The sequence below is a fragment of the Dipodomys merriami genome, unplaced genomic scaffold (genome assembly GCF_024711535.1).
Source record: "Dipodomys merriami isolate MVZ:Mamm:240054 unplaced genomic scaffold, mDipMer1.0.p SCAF_703, whole genome shotgun sequence".
Lineage (NCBI taxonomy): Eukaryota > Metazoa > Chordata > Mammalia > Rodentia > Heteromyidae > Dipodomys > Dipodomys merriami.
Window position 1 is genome coordinate 491,099 of NW_027206295.1, and position 18,030 is coordinate 509,128.

The 18,030-nt window shown below is 50.9% G+C and overlaps 1 protein-coding gene across 5 annotated transcripts; it reads left to right on the forward strand.

Annotated features, from left to right (window-relative positions):
- The first annotated feature begins 20 nt into the window (after positions 1–20).
- Positions 21–17,603, forward strand: LOC138817901 (ubl carboxyl-terminal hydrolase 18-like). Of its 5 annotated transcripts, none has more exons than XM_070008665.1 (11): positions 21–97; positions 4,096–4,423; positions 5,321–5,417; positions 6,961–7,106; positions 9,055–9,134; positions 9,329–9,487; positions 9,831–9,926; positions 10,424–10,594; positions 12,890–13,021; positions 13,735–13,784; positions 16,937–17,603. In XM_070008665.1, the coding sequence occupies exons 2-11, from the start codon at positions 4,201–4,203 to the stop codon at positions 16,980–16,982; spliced, it is 1,200 nt and encodes a 399-aa protein (XP_069864766.1). In that variant the 5' UTR covers positions 21–97; positions 4,096–4,200; the 3' UTR covers positions 16,983–17,603. The 5 variants fall into 5 exon arrangements, with proteins under 5 accessions (XP_069864766.1, XP_069864768.1, XP_069864770.1 ...); XM_070008667.1 differs by having other exon boundaries at positions 9,329–9,475; XM_070008669.1 differs by having other exon boundaries at positions 4,096–4,363.
- Positions 17,604–18,030: the final 427 nt, after the last annotated feature.

An 18,030-nucleotide genomic window follows, 5' to 3' on the forward strand; every position in this document is an offset into this window, starting at 1 on the left:
GCGGGGCGGGGGCGGGGCCGGGCGGGGCCTGGTCGCCGCGGAGCGCCCCCGGGACGCGCGCCCTCCGCAGACCGGCGCGGGCTCGGCGCGGGCTCAGGCGAGTGTGCGGCGGGCGGCGGGGCCGGGTCCCCACCCGGCGGGGCGGGCTCCAACCCGGGGCCGGGGCGCTGGAGCCGGCCGGCCCGCGTCCGAGCGGCCTTCCCCAGAGCCGAGCTCTCGGGTAGGGGAGCGCAGCGCGGTCCCGGGTGCGGGGCCGGGGTGCGGGGGGCCCGGAGCGGGGCGGGGGAGACCGAGGCGGGAGGAGGGAGACTGAGGCAGGAGGAGACTGAGGCAGGAGGAGACTGAGTCAGGAGGAGACCGAGGCAGGAGGAGGGAGACCGAGGCGGGAGGAGGGAGACTGAGGCGGGAGGAGGGAGACTGAGGCAGGAGGAGGGAGACTGAGGCAGGAGGAGACTGAGGCAGGAGGAGGGAGACTGAGGCAGGAGGAGACTGAGGCAGGAGGAGGGAGACCGAGGCGGGAGGAGGGAGACTGAGGCGGGAGGAGGGAGACTGAGGCAGGAGGAGACTGAGGCAGGAGGAGACTGAGGCAGGAGGAGGGAGACCGAGGCGGGAGGAGGGAGACCGAGGCGGGAGGAGGGAGACTGAGGCAGGAGGAGACTGAGGCAGGAGGAGACTGAGTCAGGAGGAGACCGAGGCAGGAGGAGGGAGACCGAGGCGGGAGGAGGGAGACTGAGGCGGGAGGAGGGAGACTGAGGCAGGAGGAGACTGAGGCAGGAGGAGACTGAGGCAGGAGGAGGGAGACCGAGGCGGGAGGAGGGAGACTGAGGCGGGAGGAGACCAAGGCGAGAGGAGGCAGACCGAGGCGGGAGGAGGGAGACTGAGGCGGGAGGAGATTGAGGCAGGAGGAGACTGAGGCAGGAGGAGGGAGACTGAGGCAGGAGGAGGGAGACTGAGGCGGGAAGAGACTGAGGCAGGAGGAGACCGAGGCAGGAGGAGACTGAGTCAGGAGGAGACTGAGGCGGGAGGAGGGAGACTGAGGCGGGAGGAGGGGGACTGAGTCAGGAGGAGACTGAGGCGGGAGGAGGGAGACCGAGGCGGGAGGAGGGAGACTGAGGCGGGAGGAAGGAGACTAAGTCAGGAGGAGACCGAGGCAGGAGGAGGGAGACTGAGGCGGGAGGAGATTGAGGCAGGAGGAGACCGAGGTGGGAGGAGGGAGACTGAGGCAGGAGGAGACCGAGGCGAGAGGAGGGAGACCGAGGTGGGAGGAGGGAGACTGAGGCAGGAGGAGATTGAGGCAGGAGGAGACTGAGGCAGGAGGAGGGAGACTGAGGCAGGAGGAGACTGAGGCAGGAGGAGATTGAGGCAGGAGGAGACTGAGGCAGGAGGAGGGAGACTGAGGCAGGAGGAGGGAGACCGAGGCGGGAGGAGACTGAGGCAGGAGGAGGGAGACTGAGGCAGGAGGAGGGAGACTGAGGCAGGAGGAGACTGAGGCAGGAGGAGACTGAGGCAGGAGGAGGGAGACCGAGGCGGGAGGAGACCGAGGCGGGAGGAGGGAGACTGAGTCAGGAGGAGACTGAGGCGGGAGGAGGGAGACCGAGGCGGGAGGAGACTGAGGCAGGAGGAGATTGAGGCAGGAGGAGACTGAGGCAGGAGGAGGGAGACTGAGGCAGGAGGAGGGAGACCGAGGCGGGAGGAGATCGAGGCGGGAGGAGGGAGACTGAGTCAGGAGGAGACTGAGGCAGGAAGAGACTGAGGCAGGAGGAGACTGAGGCAGGAGGAGACTGAGGCAGGAGGAGACTGAGGCGGGAGGAGGGAGACTGAGGCAGGAGGAGACTGAGGCGGGAGGAGACTGAGGCAGGAGGGGGGAGACCGAGGCGGGAGGGGGGAGACCGAGGCGGGAGGAGGGAGACTGGGGCAAGAGGGGAGACTGAGGCAGAAGGGTTTGTGGATGCTGGAGTGGGTCTCAGATAAGGTTCAGCCGAGAGAGAATCCAGTCCTAGCGTGGTCCCACTGCTCTGAGTTTGGAGGACGGAGCCGGCTTGGGTTGCTTGGCCGCCGTTGTGATTTGTCCTCTCGGCATTGAACCTTGACCTCCTCCAGGCTGGGGAGTTGGGGTCCCCCCCTTTGGGACAGCCCGTGTTCCCCGAGGACCCCACTGGCTCGCCGGCCGTGGGCATCTGCCCCTTACTTTAAGGGTGCCGATTTCAGGAAGGGTGGGGTGACTTTGTTCAGTACTTTGGGGTTATGTTTGGAGCTGGCGTGAGGGTGGGCCTTCAGCCAACCTCTCCTCTGGTGTGTGTGTGTGTCCGTGTGTCTGTGTATGTGTCTATGTGTGTCCATGTGTCCATGTGTGTCTATGTGTGTGTCTCTGTGTATGTGTGTGTGTCCGTGTGTGTGCGTCCATGTGTGTGTCTGTGTGTGCGTGTGTGTCTGTGTCTGTGTGTCCATGTCTATGTCTGTGTGTGTGTCTGTGTGTCCATGTCTGTGTCTGTGTGTGTGTCTGTGTGTCCATGTCTGTGTCTGTGTGTGCGTGTGTGTGTGCGTGTCCGTGTGTGTCTGTGTGTGTCCGTGTGTGTCTGTTTCTGTGTGTCCATGTCTGTGTGTGTGTATGTGCGTGTGTGTCTGTGTGTGCGTGTGTGTCTGTGTCTGTGTCCATGTCTATGTCTGTGTGTGTGTCTGTGTGTCCATGTCTGTGTCTGTGTGTGTGTCTGTGTGTCCATGTCTGTGTCTGTGTGTGCGTGTGTGTGTGCGCGTGTCCGTGTGTGTCTGTGTGTGTCCATGTGTGTCTGTTTCTGTGTGTCCATGTCTGTGTGTGTGTGTATGTGTGTGTGTGTCTGTGTGTGCGTGTGTGTCTGTGTGTTCATGTCTGTGTCTATGTGTGTGTGTCTGTGTGTCCATGTCTGTGTCTGTGTGTGTGTCTGTGTCTCATCACTCGGCCACGCCCTCTGGCCTGCTCCCCTCCCCTCACAGACAGCTCAGTTTCGCTTCCCTTCTGCCTTTGGTCCCCTGCCTTCCTGGCTGTCCTTTGCCACCTGCCTGGCCTTTCCTGTTTCTCCTGAGACCTGGCAGCCACATGTCCACACCGTACCCTTGCTTCTGCTGAGGGAATCTTCAGCTGAATTGTCCACTAGCTAAGTCCCCCAAGCTTGAGCCTTGTAAGAGGATCAGTGGTTGACAGCTGCCTTTAAAATCGATTTTTGAAAGTTTTGATTTGCACACAAAGTTGTTCTGTGGACTCTAAGATCTCAATAATTGTGTACAGTGTGGGTGTCAAGTGAAGGTAACTGGCCTTGTCCCGCCTCACATGGTTTCAGGGCCCTGGAAACATTCAAAATCCTCACTTCGCTACTTCGCTACTTTGAAGTAGACCACTTATGGTGATATGGAACGTTAGAAGCTCTGTACCTACGAGTGCCTTTTGCTAACTAATCATCTCTCCTTACCCCCCCCCCCATCCAATGTCTGGGAACCTCTGTTCTAGTCTCCTGAGATATCGCTGTTTTTTCCCCTGCATCTACATATAAATAATACTTTCAGTATTTGTCTTTTTGTGCCTGACTTATTTCACATAGTATAATGTCACCTAGAGTCACCTACATTGCCACAAATGGTAATTCAGTATTGTAATCATTTAATGATTTATTTCATTGTATATCTGAGCTACATTGTCTTGATCTGTGTCTTTGCTGAGTGACGGTTTCAGAGCCACATGTAAGGCTTTTATGCTTCAGCTGAAAGTCTTCTTGCTACCTGTAGCATGCATTTGGATGTTGTGTGACTTTCAGCTCTTCAGCTCAAGGCAAGCTCTCTTGAGAGCTTGAGCCACAGCACCACTTCCAGTTTTCTGGTGGTTTATTGGAGATAGGAGTCTCGGGGACTTTCCTTCCTGGGCTGGCTTTGAACTGAGATCCTCAGATCTCAGCCTCCTGAGTAGCTGGGATGACAGGTGTGAGCCACGGGTGCCTGGCCCAAATTTGGAGATTTATGCTCCAACTCCTCACAGAATTAACCCCTCTTAGAGCTGACTCAGAACCGAATGCAAGAACTTGGCTTTGCTCTCTCGTGTCCTTACCTCTCTCTTATATGTTTTCACAGAGGTTCTTCTGCCCCGGCTCATGGAAACGCTTCCTGGCAGTAGAATTGTGGAGTCTTGAGCACCAGCCAGGCACCCTTGGCCTGGGGATTTTAGAGTGATTACTCATGGGCAAGGTGTTTGCGTTCCTGAGGGAAAATTACCAGTCCATCCTGGCTGCGTCTCAGCATTGCCCAGGAGAACTCGATGAGACGAGAGAAGACAGCAAGATGAAGAGGAAGAAGAGGGTGCAGCTAAGAGAGCATCTTAGTGCCTGGGACCACCCTCACGGTCAGGAGAGCCTCGCTTCCCTCGTTCTCAGTGTGCAGCAACACTTAGCAATTACTCACGGTACTCTGCAGCCTCAGAGCTGTGATTATATTAGTAGGTCCTGGTCTCCTGTGCTTCAGTGTCTGCGTCTAAAATGGAGTTAACAGTTCCTAGCAGAGGGTGTTGGACGGACTGTGACATTGCTTTAAATGTTTGCGGGCAGATAGTAGCTGGCGGTCCTCCTTGGTTTCAGTCTTCCCTGTCACCTCTGTGCAAGTCCCTCTGGAGGCAAGGTGCCCTGCTGATTTGGGAGCAGGCATCTGGGGCATGTACTTCGCCCTGCTTTATTAGCATCCCCCCTTTCCAATGGCTCATCTTGTGAGCTGGGAGATTGGCTGCCAGTGTGTCAGGTTTGCGAATATTCCCTACAGTTGTTCTGGCTTTTGTCTCTGGTGATTAGAGATGTTGGAGCAGGTGACCCTTCCTCCGGGCTGTCATTTTTTTCCCTCCCCATCTGTGGTGGGGACCTGGCTCGGGACTCCTCCCCTGGAGGGTGACACAGACTGGCTGACCCTTCTCCTGTCCCAGAGCCCTCTGGACACCCATTTTTGCTCAGTTGTGCAGAGCAGTTGGGATGCAGAGTGAGAAGACCCACAGTCCCCCTCAGATAAGCTTTCAGTAATGGCTGCTTTTTAATGTTTTCTTCTAATAAGTGCTTTATACTACTAATTTTGCAGTGAATGATACTCTTGTTTTGTGACATGTCTTTTTTTCCCCTAATAGGCTGTTCAAACTTAACCTTATCATTTAGCATTCTAAAGTTTCATGCTTGATATCTTATCTCCTAATTAGTTAAAAGTTCCCTAGTGAATTCAGAGAGAATATCACATTTCATGGCCTTAGTAGATTCAAGAAAAACATCTGATTTTTATTGAATATTATGTATTTCCCTTAGCATTTTTCCTCTTTTCTTTTTAGGCCCAGTTGGTTTACACAACATTGGACAGACCTGCTGTCTTAACGCCCTGATTCAGGTATTCATTATGAACGTGGAGTTCACGAAGATATTGAAGAGGTAAGACTTACTCAGGTGATGCCACTGTGTCTTATTTTATTTTTTTGTAGTGACTTGGACTTTCAGAAGCCTTCTATCATAAATTGCCAGAAGGGGGAAATATTTTCCTGTGTATTCTGGGCTACAAATTAGAATCTCTTAAGAGTGTGTGTGTGTGTGTGTGTGTGCGCGCGCGCGCACGTGCGCGCGTGGGTGTTTGTCTGTCTGTCTGTCTGTGTGTCTGTGTGTGTCCGGGGGCTCGAACCCAGAGCCTGGGTGCTGTCCTTGAGTTTTTTGCTCAAGGCTCATGATCTACTATTTGAGCCACAGCTCCACTTGCAGCTTTTTTGGTAGTTAATTGGAGATGAGAGTCTTACTGACTTTCCTGCCTGGGGCTGGCTTTGAATCATGATTCTCCGGCCTCAGCTTCTTGAGTAGCTAGGATGTAAGCCACCTGGCAAGAATCTTTAAGAACTATACCCATGCTTGGTCCCATCTTCAGTTATTTGTGCTTAGTTGGCTTGTGGTTGGGTCAGGGCATTTCTTCCTTCCTTTCTTTTCCTTCCCCTTCCCTCTCTCCTTCCATTCCTTCTGCTTCTGTCTGCTAAGGCAAACACCTCCTATGCCCAGTGACTGGTACTTTAGAAACACTTCGTGGGTGATTTGAACGTTCAGATAGAATTTTCAGCACTGGTTTGAATAAAAGGGAGTTGGAACTAGAGCAATACTGGAGAAAGTCACTCGGACCAGTATGTTTACGCACAGACACACTTCAGCATTCATTATTGTTTTTGCCCTAAGCTACCTCCTTTTCTCCACTTGCTGAAGAAGTTAGAGATGTCCACAATGAAGTGAACCACTGCCCAGGCACAATGGTATTTTTTTCGGTTGGCCTTTCTTTCCAGGACCTAACCCAGACTTTGCTTTGTCAGTCTGAAGTGCTTCGGCTGGACCTTTTGCTGCTTGCTGTACATATGGGTCCAGAATCTTGTGAAAAATATTTTTTAACCTTTTTTGAGAGAAGGCTTTCAAAAGTCCAAGTCACTGTGAATAACTGGATATTCAAAACACAAATTTATGTATACTTTAATGACCTGATTTATTTTCTGCTCATTTTAACCTTTTTATTAGTGTTTGTTAATTGTACAAACAGCTTTCATTATATTTCCGTACATATTATACGTTGATCAAATTTATCCCTTTTATTCCTTCTTTCTTATGCCCTGCCTCATTTTAAACGATTGTGATAGTCTTCCTTATTCTCTTTTCCTACATGCACACGAGCTACTTTTCATGCTCGCCCTCCCTCCACCTGCCCTGGCCCCCTCCTGCTCACTCGGTCTGTCCCTGTTTTACACCTGAGCACACTTTATCTTCACTGTAGTGTGAATTTGGGGGTGGGGGGTTGGAGGGTTCTGTGCCAGCCCTCATGTGGCTGCCCATTGAGCTCTGGTCTAATTCACGGGAAGGGAGTGGCCTGGAGCTGGAGATTTCTCCAAGTGATGCAATGCACATGGAAAATGGTGCAGGTGAAGAGGTTCCTGGGACTGTTCTCTCTTGACAGAATATCAGTGCCAAAGGAAGCAGAAGAGCAAAAGAGAAGTGTCCCGTTCCAGCTGCTTTTACTGCTGGAGAAGATGCAGGACAGCCGGCAGAAGGCGGTGCGGCCCACGGAGCTGGCCTGCTGCCTCCAGAAGCACAACGTGCCACGTAAGATGCCCCGCTCAGCCGTGGCTCCTGCCCTTGTCTACAGTGGGCCTTAGCCAGAGAGAACTGGGGGAGGGAGAGGGGAGGGAAGGGGAGAAGGAGAGGAGAGGGGAGGGGAGAGGGGAGGGGAGAGGGACGGGAGAGGAGGTTCAAGTGGTCAGTGTTCCCTGACTTCACCGAGAATGGTCAGTTCTCATTGCTCATTCTGTCATCCTCGACCTAGTGGTCATTTTCACCCTGTGTGATTGCTGACTTTTTTGAGATGTCATATTTCTTTTTCTTTTCATACCTATGTGCTCCTATGCTAAGATTTGCTCAGCCGGGCGCTGGTGGCTCCCGCCTGTCATCCTAGCTACTCAGGAGGCTGAGATCAGAGGATCACTGATCAAAGCCACCCCAGCCAGAAAAGTCTGTGAGACTCTTATCTCCCATAAACTACTCAGAAAAAGCTGGGAAGTGGCGCTGTAGCTCAAGTGGTAGAGTGCTAGCCTTGAGCACAAAGGCTGAAGGACAGCGCCCAGGCCCTAAGTTCAAGCCCCAGGACAGGCAGGAAAAAAAAAAAAAGATTTGCTCATTTAAACCCAATTTATAGTTTGGGGTTTTAGTTGTCTGAAAAACATACATTGAAATGTTGTCTGTATTCTGACAGAAATGGGTATTAGCTGGGTTGATAATCCATTTTTTCACCACCCGCCTGGGGATATAACTCAGTACTAACAATCTCATTGAATCAGTACCTAACCAAACCAAATATTTACAGTAAGTCCAATGGGCTCATAAGAACTAGTGTTCTTATATGGCACAATAGGAGACTAGAAGAGTAAAATTTGTGTATGAGTTAAAAATCAAAGGTTAAAAATTGGGAAGGTTAGGGTTGAAAGTGTACAAAATAATGGTGTGTTTGAATATAGCTCAGTTATTGTGGAGAAAGGTGGTATCAAGAATTGCAAGGTGACAGAAAAACTGGGGATGAAAAAAGAAGGAAAGGAAGAAGGTAGAATAAACCTAGAGTACAATGCTCTGTAAGTCTAAGACGGGGAAAGTGAAAAGAAGAACTACAGAGAAAGAAATGGCAAGTAACAAAAGCGATAACTGGTAGAACGTTAAAAAAAAAAAAAAAAAAAGGCTAGGGACCTGCGGCTCACGCTAGCTACTGTGGAGGCCGAGATGTGAGGATCACAGTTTGAAACCAGCCTGGGTAAGAAAGCCCACCAGACTGTTATCTCCAATTAACCAAAAACAAGAGAAGCTGAAAGTTCAGCCATAGCTCAAGTGGTAGAGCACCAACCTTGAGGAAAAAAAGCTCAGGGACAGCGCCCAGCCCTGAGTTCAAACCCCAGGACCAGTATATAAAAAAAGTAAAGCAAAAAAGAGTCATTTTTCTATCTTTGCTGAGAAGGAATGCCGTCTGGTGCTCTGTCTTGTGGCCTGCGCCTCCCTTCAGAGTTCTGGCTTGGCCAGGTGCAAGCTGGGAACAGAGCAGCGGATGGAGTGAGGAGGTGCCGCTCCTGTGCTGTGGAGAGTCCCTGGAGCTGGTCTGTTCTACGGAATCCAGTGGGGCCAGGCGGGGCATGCCCGGCAGACGCCGGCCGACCCGTCAGCATGTGCCTGCCTCTCTGCGCCGCTCAGGGAGTTCAGCTCCTGCTCTGGCTTTTCTGTAGCAAGCCTTTTCCCCTCCACTGAGGCTGCCGGTGTACCATACCCTTCAGAGCGCGTAGAGCAGAGCCTCGTTCCCTTCCCGAGGCTTAAGTTTAAGAGGCGCTGTCAAATCTAGCACCAAGAATACTTCTCACTTCCTGAGCGCCTGACATGTGGTACCTCCTGACCTTTTTTGGGAGTTGGGAGAGAGAGTCAAAGGCAAGGTGGTGAGTGTTCATGTAGCTAGGGGTCGTGAGGACATGGGACTTCTCCGGCGACCGCACTGATGTGCTGTTACTTTTTTTTTAACCAGTGTTTGTCCAGCACGATGCTGCTCAGCTCTACCTCACATTCTGGAACCTTCTTAAGGATCAAATAGAGGATGTGGACTTGGTAAGAGCTGAAGCTGAAATCCCAGGACCTGTAGAGGTCGCTCACCATTGTGCATTTGTAGTAAGGGATCCGTGGAGACCGCTTGCCACGGTTCCTGGTGTCCTTCCCGGTACCTGCCGGAAGCGTCAGGGCTTGTCAGTCCAACAGGTCCAACTCTGGACATAGCCTCACCCGTCCTTGGCTCCTTCTTGCAGGTAGAGAGGCTGCAGGCCCTGTACACGATCCGGGTGAAGGAGTCCCTGGTTTGCCTCCTCTGTACCAGAGAGAGCAGTAGGAACAGCAGTATGCTGACCCTCTCCCTCTCTCTCTATGACGTGGACTCAAAGCCTCTGAAAACACTGGTGAGAGACTGGGTGAGAAAGGGTCGCCCCGCCATGCCAGTTCCCCCGTGTCCTTCCACCCGCGGACACTAACAATAACTCTGTTTCACGTGCATGGCTCTAGGTGGCCAATTTCTTTGAGCAGCAGCAGAAGTTCTATCCTATTTCTAATTTTCTCACACTGTCATATTAACCAGGGCTCCTCGTGTTTTCTCCCCCAGTGGGTGGAAGATCCTGACAGATGTAGCGCTGGTAGTGGGGTGCTTGGGGGACAGTGGGGGACCGGCAGCGGAGCTCAGCCCGCACCTGTGGGGTGGCCGCGTGCCCATGGAAAGGGTCTGCTGACGCGGCCTTTCCCTGTGGCCTCCACTGGCAGGAGGAGGCCCTGCGCTGTTTTTTCCACCCCAGGGAGTTAGCCAGCAAGAGCAAGTGGTTCTGCGAGGCCTGCGGGACGAAGACGCGTGGAAGCCAGGTACCCACCCTCAGGTTCAGATGCGTCTCCGGGGCGGGCTTTCCAGACACTTCCAGGCCCTTCCTGATGGCGGATGGGGTGGGATGTGGGTGAGGCTAGTTCGGACCCTCGGGCTTCTCATAGACGGGGCTGTGGATGTCGCTTCTTGACCACAGTCTTCCACCAGGAGTGCCAGGTGACTGCGTGGGGCTGGGTGGGGGCGGTGGGGTTCCCTCTTCGGTTTTAGAGATGCTCCCTACAGCAGACTCCTAGTTTCTGAGGGCCAGGCGCCTCTGCAGAGCCCTGAGCAGCTCATGGCTTTTGTCTGAGGTCCATAGTGCTGTGCCGGCCAAGCGTCACCTGAATCTCCGGGGAGAGGAACGGATTCTGCCATGGGAGCCTTCAGCTCCCCAGTGTGTCCCCCGCACCCCTCCCCCTGGGGAGGAGAACGAGCCACCAGGCCCGGCGTTTCTCAAGCGCCTCGGGGCCCCGTCTCACAGTGAGGTTTGCTTTTGCAGGTCTTGAGGATGACGCATCTGCCCCAAACCCTGACCCTTCACCTGATGCGATTCTCCATTCGGAACTCACAGACGGAGAAAGTCTGCCACTCGCTGCACTTCCCTCAGCGCTTGGATCTCAGTCAGGTTCTTCTGGCTGAGCATCAAGACTTCACTGAGGACGCAGAGCAGGTGAGGTATTCTGGATTGATCCTACCGGACGCAGTGTTCATCAGGTTCAGCGCTCTTACCCCTCGACTGCTAGATGGCACCGACTGGTGAATCCCCTGGTTCAGGCTCCCCAGGCCCGGGTTAGCAATTTGGTCTTCAGCTCACCTCCATAGCGTGAGGGCTCGGAGCAGCCCTGTGCTGGGTGTGCAGCGCCCCCAGGAGGGGAGCCAGGCGCGGTGAGCTCAGCCTCTGAGGAAGTGTGCCCTCTGCGGGCCAGGCGGGGCCAGGCGGGGCCGCACCGAGGACAGGCTGGCCTCAGGTTGCTGCGAGTCACCGAGGCAAAGGCATAGTCAAGGCAGAGGGCTTAAAAACATTTTAGATTCAATTTATTTATTTATTTTCAGCCAGTATGTTGGCACGTGCCTATCTTCTTTGCGGCTGGGAGACGTAGACCTGAGGGTCATTGGTTCAAGGCCAGTGTGAGCTACGTAGTTACGACCCTGTCTCACAAATAAAAGAAAAACTGTTTTTGTTTTGTTTTTTTTCTAAGCATTATTGATTTTAATGACCATGTGGTCCCCCGGGGTCCGTGCTGGGGTTATCATTATAACAATGTCACCACAAGCCTTTGCTGTTCCTAGTGTTAGTTTCTTTAAAGATTCAGAACAAACCTGCCTTATTTCCAATGTTGACAAATGGAAAGTATTTGTGTGTAGGGATTTCAGTGTGGTGCTCTGACGTACGCATGCCGGACGAATGGTGTCTTGTGGTCTTGGCACTGACTACTGTGTCACGCTGGGCCTGTAGCAAGCACGTCGCCATTTACCATCTGAGCCAAGCCGCTGGGCCTTTCTGCTTGAGTTCTGTTATCAGGCAGTGTCTTGTTTTTGCCCAGGCCTGGCCTTAGACTGCTCTTCTACCTCTGCCTCTCCCATGGCCGGGCTTCCAGGTGTGCACTTGTGTCTGGCTTGTCTGTTGAGATTGGAGTCTCACTAGCTTTCTGGCCAGGCTGACTTTGTCCACAGCCTTTCTGATCTCCCCCTCTGGAGAACCTGGATTATAGGTGTGCAACCGCACCCATCCTCAAATTTTGGAAAGATTAGCTCAAGCTAGACAACATACTTATCACTTCACCTGTGTCTTTGTAGTGAGCATATGTAAAAATTCTTTAAAAGCGTTTTCCAGTGTGGAACACATTATAATTACGATATTGTATGACATTGTTCTGAAACCTATTCCTCTCGTCTAACTGGAAGTTTGTGCGCTTTGATCAGCATCTTTCATTACAACCCCTAATAATCACTGTTGGGTTTCTGCTGCTATGGTTTTTTTTGAAAGAAAGAAATACTCTTGACTAACATAAAAGTCAGCCCAAACTCTCACTACTAATGTTCCCTTTTCTTTTAAACAGTTTTCTAAGATTTTGAGGGAGTGGAACACATCATGGACACATGTAGTAGAGACTTTGCGTCTGTAACATTCCTCTTCGTGTCCTACTGTCTTTGTAAGGTTTCTGTCCTACCGTTTCGCTGTCTGTTTTCGGGTTCTTTTCTCACCGTTTTGTGGATATTCTAGTTCCATTTCTTCTCCTCACCTTTTTGAATGTCACCTCATATTTCTCACAGTTTCATTAACTTCAAACTGAAGACTTTCAGACTATGTCTTCTGTTCAGATGGTGGCATGTGTCTATCAGCCCATTAATCATAGGAAGCCTGAAGCGGGGGAAATCATGTTCCAGACGTTTGCCTAGGGAAGGAAAAAACAGCACAAAACAGAGCTTGGGGCGTGATTCAATGGTAAGGCTCCTGCCTAGCATGCAGGAGGCCCCGGGTTCAAACCGCAACTTCCAAAACAAACCAACAAAAACAAAGAAGAAACCAAGGTGAAACAAAAACTTCACAATCCCTTCCCCCCCCCAAACCAAACCAAAACAAATTCCCTTCTGATAACTTGTCTGCCAATGTTAAAAAACCCTTCTGCACGGTTAACAGCGATCTCCTCAGAGTTCCCACTTGGCAAAAATTGAACATTCCCCACTTACTGGTCCGTGCGTCTGCTATAACACAGACATCACAGTCCTGGTTTGTGATGCTTCTCTTCAACTAGCTGTGAGATTCTGCAGGTCAAGGTCTTCGAGCGCCTTTGAAGTGCCAGTGCCGAATCGCTTCTCGGCCTTTTGGCTAAGATCAAGTGTTGAAGTGCCAGTGCCGGGCCTAGAGCAGGCAGTAAACAAGTGCCTGGCAAATATGCTTCCTCATTAAAGACCAGGGCTTGGAAAGGAGGGATGGGTCACTTACAGCCTTGTCCTCTTCCAGCGTGAAGCACAGTATGAACTCTTCGCTGTGATAGCCCACGTGGGGATGGCAAACTTCGGTCATTATTGTGCCTACATCCGGAATCCAGCGGATGGAAAATGGCTCTGCTTCAATGACTCCAATGTTTGTTGGGTGAGAACCATCATCTAAACTTTCCTCCTTCTCTGAATTAGCCATCTTCAATAAATTCTCAGCTCAGAGTTGAAGACGCATTATGTCTTGTAGTTTGTGTGTAGGAGCTGGGGAGTTTTGTGGTTCAAAGCCATTCTCTAGGTTTATTGCTTTGTTTATTTCTTTTTTTGCTTGTCTTGGGGCTTAGACTCAGGGTCTGGGTGCTGTTTCCCAGCCTCTTTGTGTTCAAGGTGAGTGCTCTACCCCTTCGGCCACAGCGCTACTTCCAGCTTTTTCTGTGTATGTGGTACTGAGGAATGGAACCCAGGGTTTCATGCATGCTAGGCGAGCACTCTACCACGGAGCCACCTTCCCAGCCATGGTTTATTGCTTTCTAAACATCTGTTTGTGTCAGTGTTAGGTTTCTGGTGCTCTTGGCCCTGTACCTTGAAGGTTTATGCTTTGTAGGAAACTTCTGTGAAGTGAGACGTTAGAAATATGCAAGGTGTAAAACTCTGGGATAGGTGTAAGCATTTCAAGGTGAGTGGGGACATTACAGAGGGCCTCAGGATGCACAGCGCTGTGTCACCAGATGCTTTGATGCTGTGTGGTCGCCAGGGTGGGCTTCTCCATTCTCTGCAGGAGTCTAACAGGGCACATTACAGTGTCCCCTGTTCTGTCAACACGTAATAGCAGCTGCCAACCAGCTGCTGATGTCTGTGGTGTTCTTCCAGGTGTCCTGGGAAGATGTCCAGTGTACCTACGGAAATCATCACTACCGCTGGTAAGAGAAGCACTTGGGGGAATGGAGTCCACTGGGTTCTTGGAGCTTTATGAACTCTGCATGGATGAACTATTGTCTTTATCCGAGAGTCCCCACTGACTACCATTCAGCCTCATCTTTCAGCAGTCATCAATGGCACCACACTTCCCTCAGAATTTAGACTTCAGGGCTCGGAAGGTGGCTCAGTGGTAGAGCGCTTGTCTTGCATGCCTGAGGCCCTCAGCACCACATAAGCAAAATGAAAAAAGCCGGAAGTGGCGCTGTGGCTCAAGTGGTAGAGCGCTAGCCTTGAGCTGAAGAGCTGAGGGCAGCGCCCAGGCCCAGAGTTCAGGCCCTATGACCGGACCCCAAAATTAAAAAAAAAAAAAAAAAGAATTTAGACTTCAGTAAAGCACTGGCATAAGTCCCAATTCCATGTCCATCATCTTCTGTAACTGTGTACCTGTATTTTCTGGTCTCTATTACCCTGCCCTAATTTATCTTCTGAGCAAGTGCCTAGTGGTTTTTTTTTTTGTCGGTCGTGGGGCTTGAACTCTGGGCCTGGGTGCTGTCCCTCAGCTCTTCAGCTCAAGGCAAGCGCTCTACCACTTGAGCTACAGCGCCACTTCCGGTTTTCTGGTGGTTTATTGGAGATAGGAGTCTCACAGTCTCTCCTGCCCGGGCTGGCTTTGAACCGTGATCCTCAGATCTCGGCCTCCTGAGTAGGTAGGATTACAGGCGTGAGCCACCAGCGCCCGGCGTTTTTATAATCACGGTCTTTCCTACTGTGCAAAGCCTTTATTGATGGGCCCCAGCGGATTGGCGGGGCTATCTTATCAGTACCACGCTACCGATTGCACCGCTGGAGCTCCAAAGGCAGGGCTATCTTATTTGCTTTCGTTGCCTTTTGAGCAGGCCTCCTTTATTACACTTCAAAATGTTTTTTGATTTTGCGACTTTTCCCCTCACACCAGACCATGTGCTCTTTTTTTTTTTTTTTTTTTTTTTTTTTTGGTGCTGGTTCTTGGGTTTGAAGTCTAGGCCTAGGCATTGAGCTTTTTCACTCAAGGCTAGTGCTCTACCACACGACCACAACTCCACTGCCTGCTTTTGTGTGGTTAATTTGAGATAAGAGTATCAAAGACTTTTCTGCTCTGATGGCTTTGAACCTAAATTCTCTGATCTAAGCCTCCTGAATAACAAGGGTTACAAGTGTGAGCCAGTGGTGCCCAGAAGACCAGGGGCCAGGACCACTCTTCTCTTTCTCAGTAAGCATCAGGACATGCTACTGACGTAGTAATTAACCTAGAGAGAAAAGCTGGATAAAGTTAAGGCAGAGATTTTTATATTACTGGAGGTGGAAATGGAACCGACAGTGTAGGTACTGGAGGAGGTATGGGGGTGACTGTAGGTACTGGAGGTGGTATGGGGGTGACAGTGTAGGTACTGGAGGAGGTATGGGGGTGACAGTGTAGGTACTGGAGGTGGTATGGGGGTGACAGTGTAGGTACTGGAGGAGGTATGGGGGTGACAGTGTAGGTACTGGAGGAGGTATGGGGGTGACAGTGTAGGTACTGGAGGTGGTATGGGGGTGACAGTGTAGGTACTGGAGGTGGTAGGGGGGTGACTGTAGGTACTGGAGGAGGTATGGGGTGACAGTGTAGGTACTGGAGGAGGTATGGGGTGACAGTGTAGGTACTGGAGGAGGTATGGGGGTAACAGTGTAGCTAATGGAGGTGGTATGGGGGTGACAGTGTAGGTACTGGAGGTGGTATGGGGTGACAGTGTAAGTACTAGAGGTGGTATAGGGGTGACAGTGTAGGTACTGGAGGAGGTATGGGGGTGACAGTGTAGGTACTGGAGGTGGTATGGGGGTGACAGTGTAGGTACTGGAGGTGGTATGGGGGTGACAGTGTAGATAGTGGAGGTGGTATTGGGGGTGATGGTGTTTGTACCAGGTGATATTCAGCTACACCAGTAGGCTTGATTTCATAATTAATGGATTAGGTGGAGTTTATGTTTGATATCTTCCTTTTACCTACTTTTCATGTTTTCCTTTTATTCTCAACATTTCTCTTAGGTGCCTGTTCTTAGCCAATTTTTGGTTATTCATTCCCCTGTGATTTAGAATAGGGGTTAGCAAACTTTCTCTGTACAAGTTAGAGAGAAAGTACTTAGGGTTTTGGAGCATAGCCTTTGTAGCTGTTACTCAGCTTTGCCCTTGCAACATGCAGGGTGCCACAGACAGCACGTGAATGAATGAATGTAAGTGGCCATGTTCCAATTAAGTTTATTTACAAAAAACAAGGTTGGAGTTGGCTTATAGTCCCATAATATGTCTGTCCCTGGTCCTTTCCTCCTTCCTTCCTTCCTTCCTTCCTTCCTTCCTTCCTTCCTTTCTTTCTTTCTTTCTTTCTTTCTTTCTTTCTTTCTTTCTTTCTTTCTTTCTTTCTTTCTTTCTTTCTTTCTTTCTTTCTTTCTTTCTTTCTTTCTTTCTTCTAGTCCTGGGTTTGAACTCAGGGCCTGGGTGCTATCCCTGAGCCTCTTTGTATTCAAGATTAATGCTCTACCACTGGAACCACAGTGCTACTTCCAGCTTTTTCTGAGTAGTTTATTGGAGATAAGAGTCTCACAGACTTTTCTGTCCAGGCTGCCTTTGAACCATGACCCTCAGATCTCAGCCTCCTGAGTAGCTAGGATCACAGGCCTGAGCCGTTAGCACCATGCTGTCCATGATTTGTATGTTAGCTAATAAGAACTTAGAGGTTAGTTTCCCAAGTCACTATTTTCTTTCCCTTTGATGAGACGGACAGGTTAGGTAGATGAAGGTTTGCTCCATTATCCTGGAAATTTGGTCCTATTGTGAATCAATAATATATCCCCTCAACTAGGCACTGGTAGCTCACTCCTGTCATCCTAGCTACTCAGGAGGCTGAGATCTGAGGATTGCAGTTCAAAGCCAGCCTGGGCAGGAAAATGTTTGCGACTCTTATCTCCAAGTAACTGGCTACAGAAAACTAGAAGTGGCTTTATGGCTCAAGTGGTAGAGCCCTCGCCTTGAGCTGGAACAGTGCCCAGGCCCATAGTTCAAGTCCCACAACCCACCCAAAAATACATATAGCCTTTCATTGTAAATGTTTAATTTTGCTATGCTGATAAATTTCTCTTTATAGGCAGGAAACCGCATATCTTCTGGTTTACATGAAGATTAGAGGTTAATGGATATACTCTAAACCTTCAGAGACTGACAAATTCATTTCTTTTCCTGTCATTGGATCTGCTGAGTCTTCTAGGAGATTCTACAATGAGGAAAAACATAACTGTAATAATTTAAATCTTAAGTTATAACCATGAATGGTTACTGGTGTGGTTTGGATGTGGTTTGTCTCCAAAGGTCCTGTGACAGAGGCCTGGTCCCTTGTCTAGCAATGTTGTGGGGCAGAATCTTTTGAGAGCTGAGGCTTGTGCAGGGCATCTGTGGCTCATGCTTGAAATTCTAGCTACTCAGGAGGCTTTGAGAGTTCAAATCCAGATAGGGCAGAAAAAGCCTTGAGACTTACCTTCCATTGACAACTGAAACAAAAGCTGGAAGTGGAGCCATTGCTCAAGTGGCTTGAGTGAAAAAGCTCAGGGATGGACTGCACCTAAGCCCCGAGTTCAAGGCCCAGTAGTGCCCATGAACTATTTCAGCTAGGCCCCCATCTCCCTAAGTTTCCAGAGCCCTTGAAAATGTACCACGCCTGGAGAGTAAGCATTCAACACAGGAGCCTGTGTAGGAAATTCTTATCCAAACCATAACTCTCGTGAATGAGGCACAATAAGTAAATAAAGTTATTTCTTTCAAAAGGAGTGTAGTGTGCAGCTTAATGGGGTAATTAAACACATGCTGCTAATGACTTGTGCTATAAACATATAGCTGTGAAAGCAAAGGCCACTGGATCTTTTCAAGAAGTTGCGCTCCTCAGGACCTGGGCTGCGGTGAACACTAATGCCCAGCAGAGGGCGCTCTAGGCCTGTGCACTGTCCTCATCAGGGCCCGGGGTGCGGTGAGCACATGCCCAGCAGAGGGTGCTCTAGGTCTGTGCACTGTCCTCATCAGGACCCAGGCTGCGGTGAACACTAATGCCCAGCAGAGGGCGCTCTAGGCCTGTGCACTGTCCTCATCAGGACCCAGGCTGCGGTGAACACTAATGCCCAGCAGAGGGCACTCTAGGCCTGTGCACTGTCCTCATCAGGACCCAGGCTGCGGTGAACACTAATGCCCAGC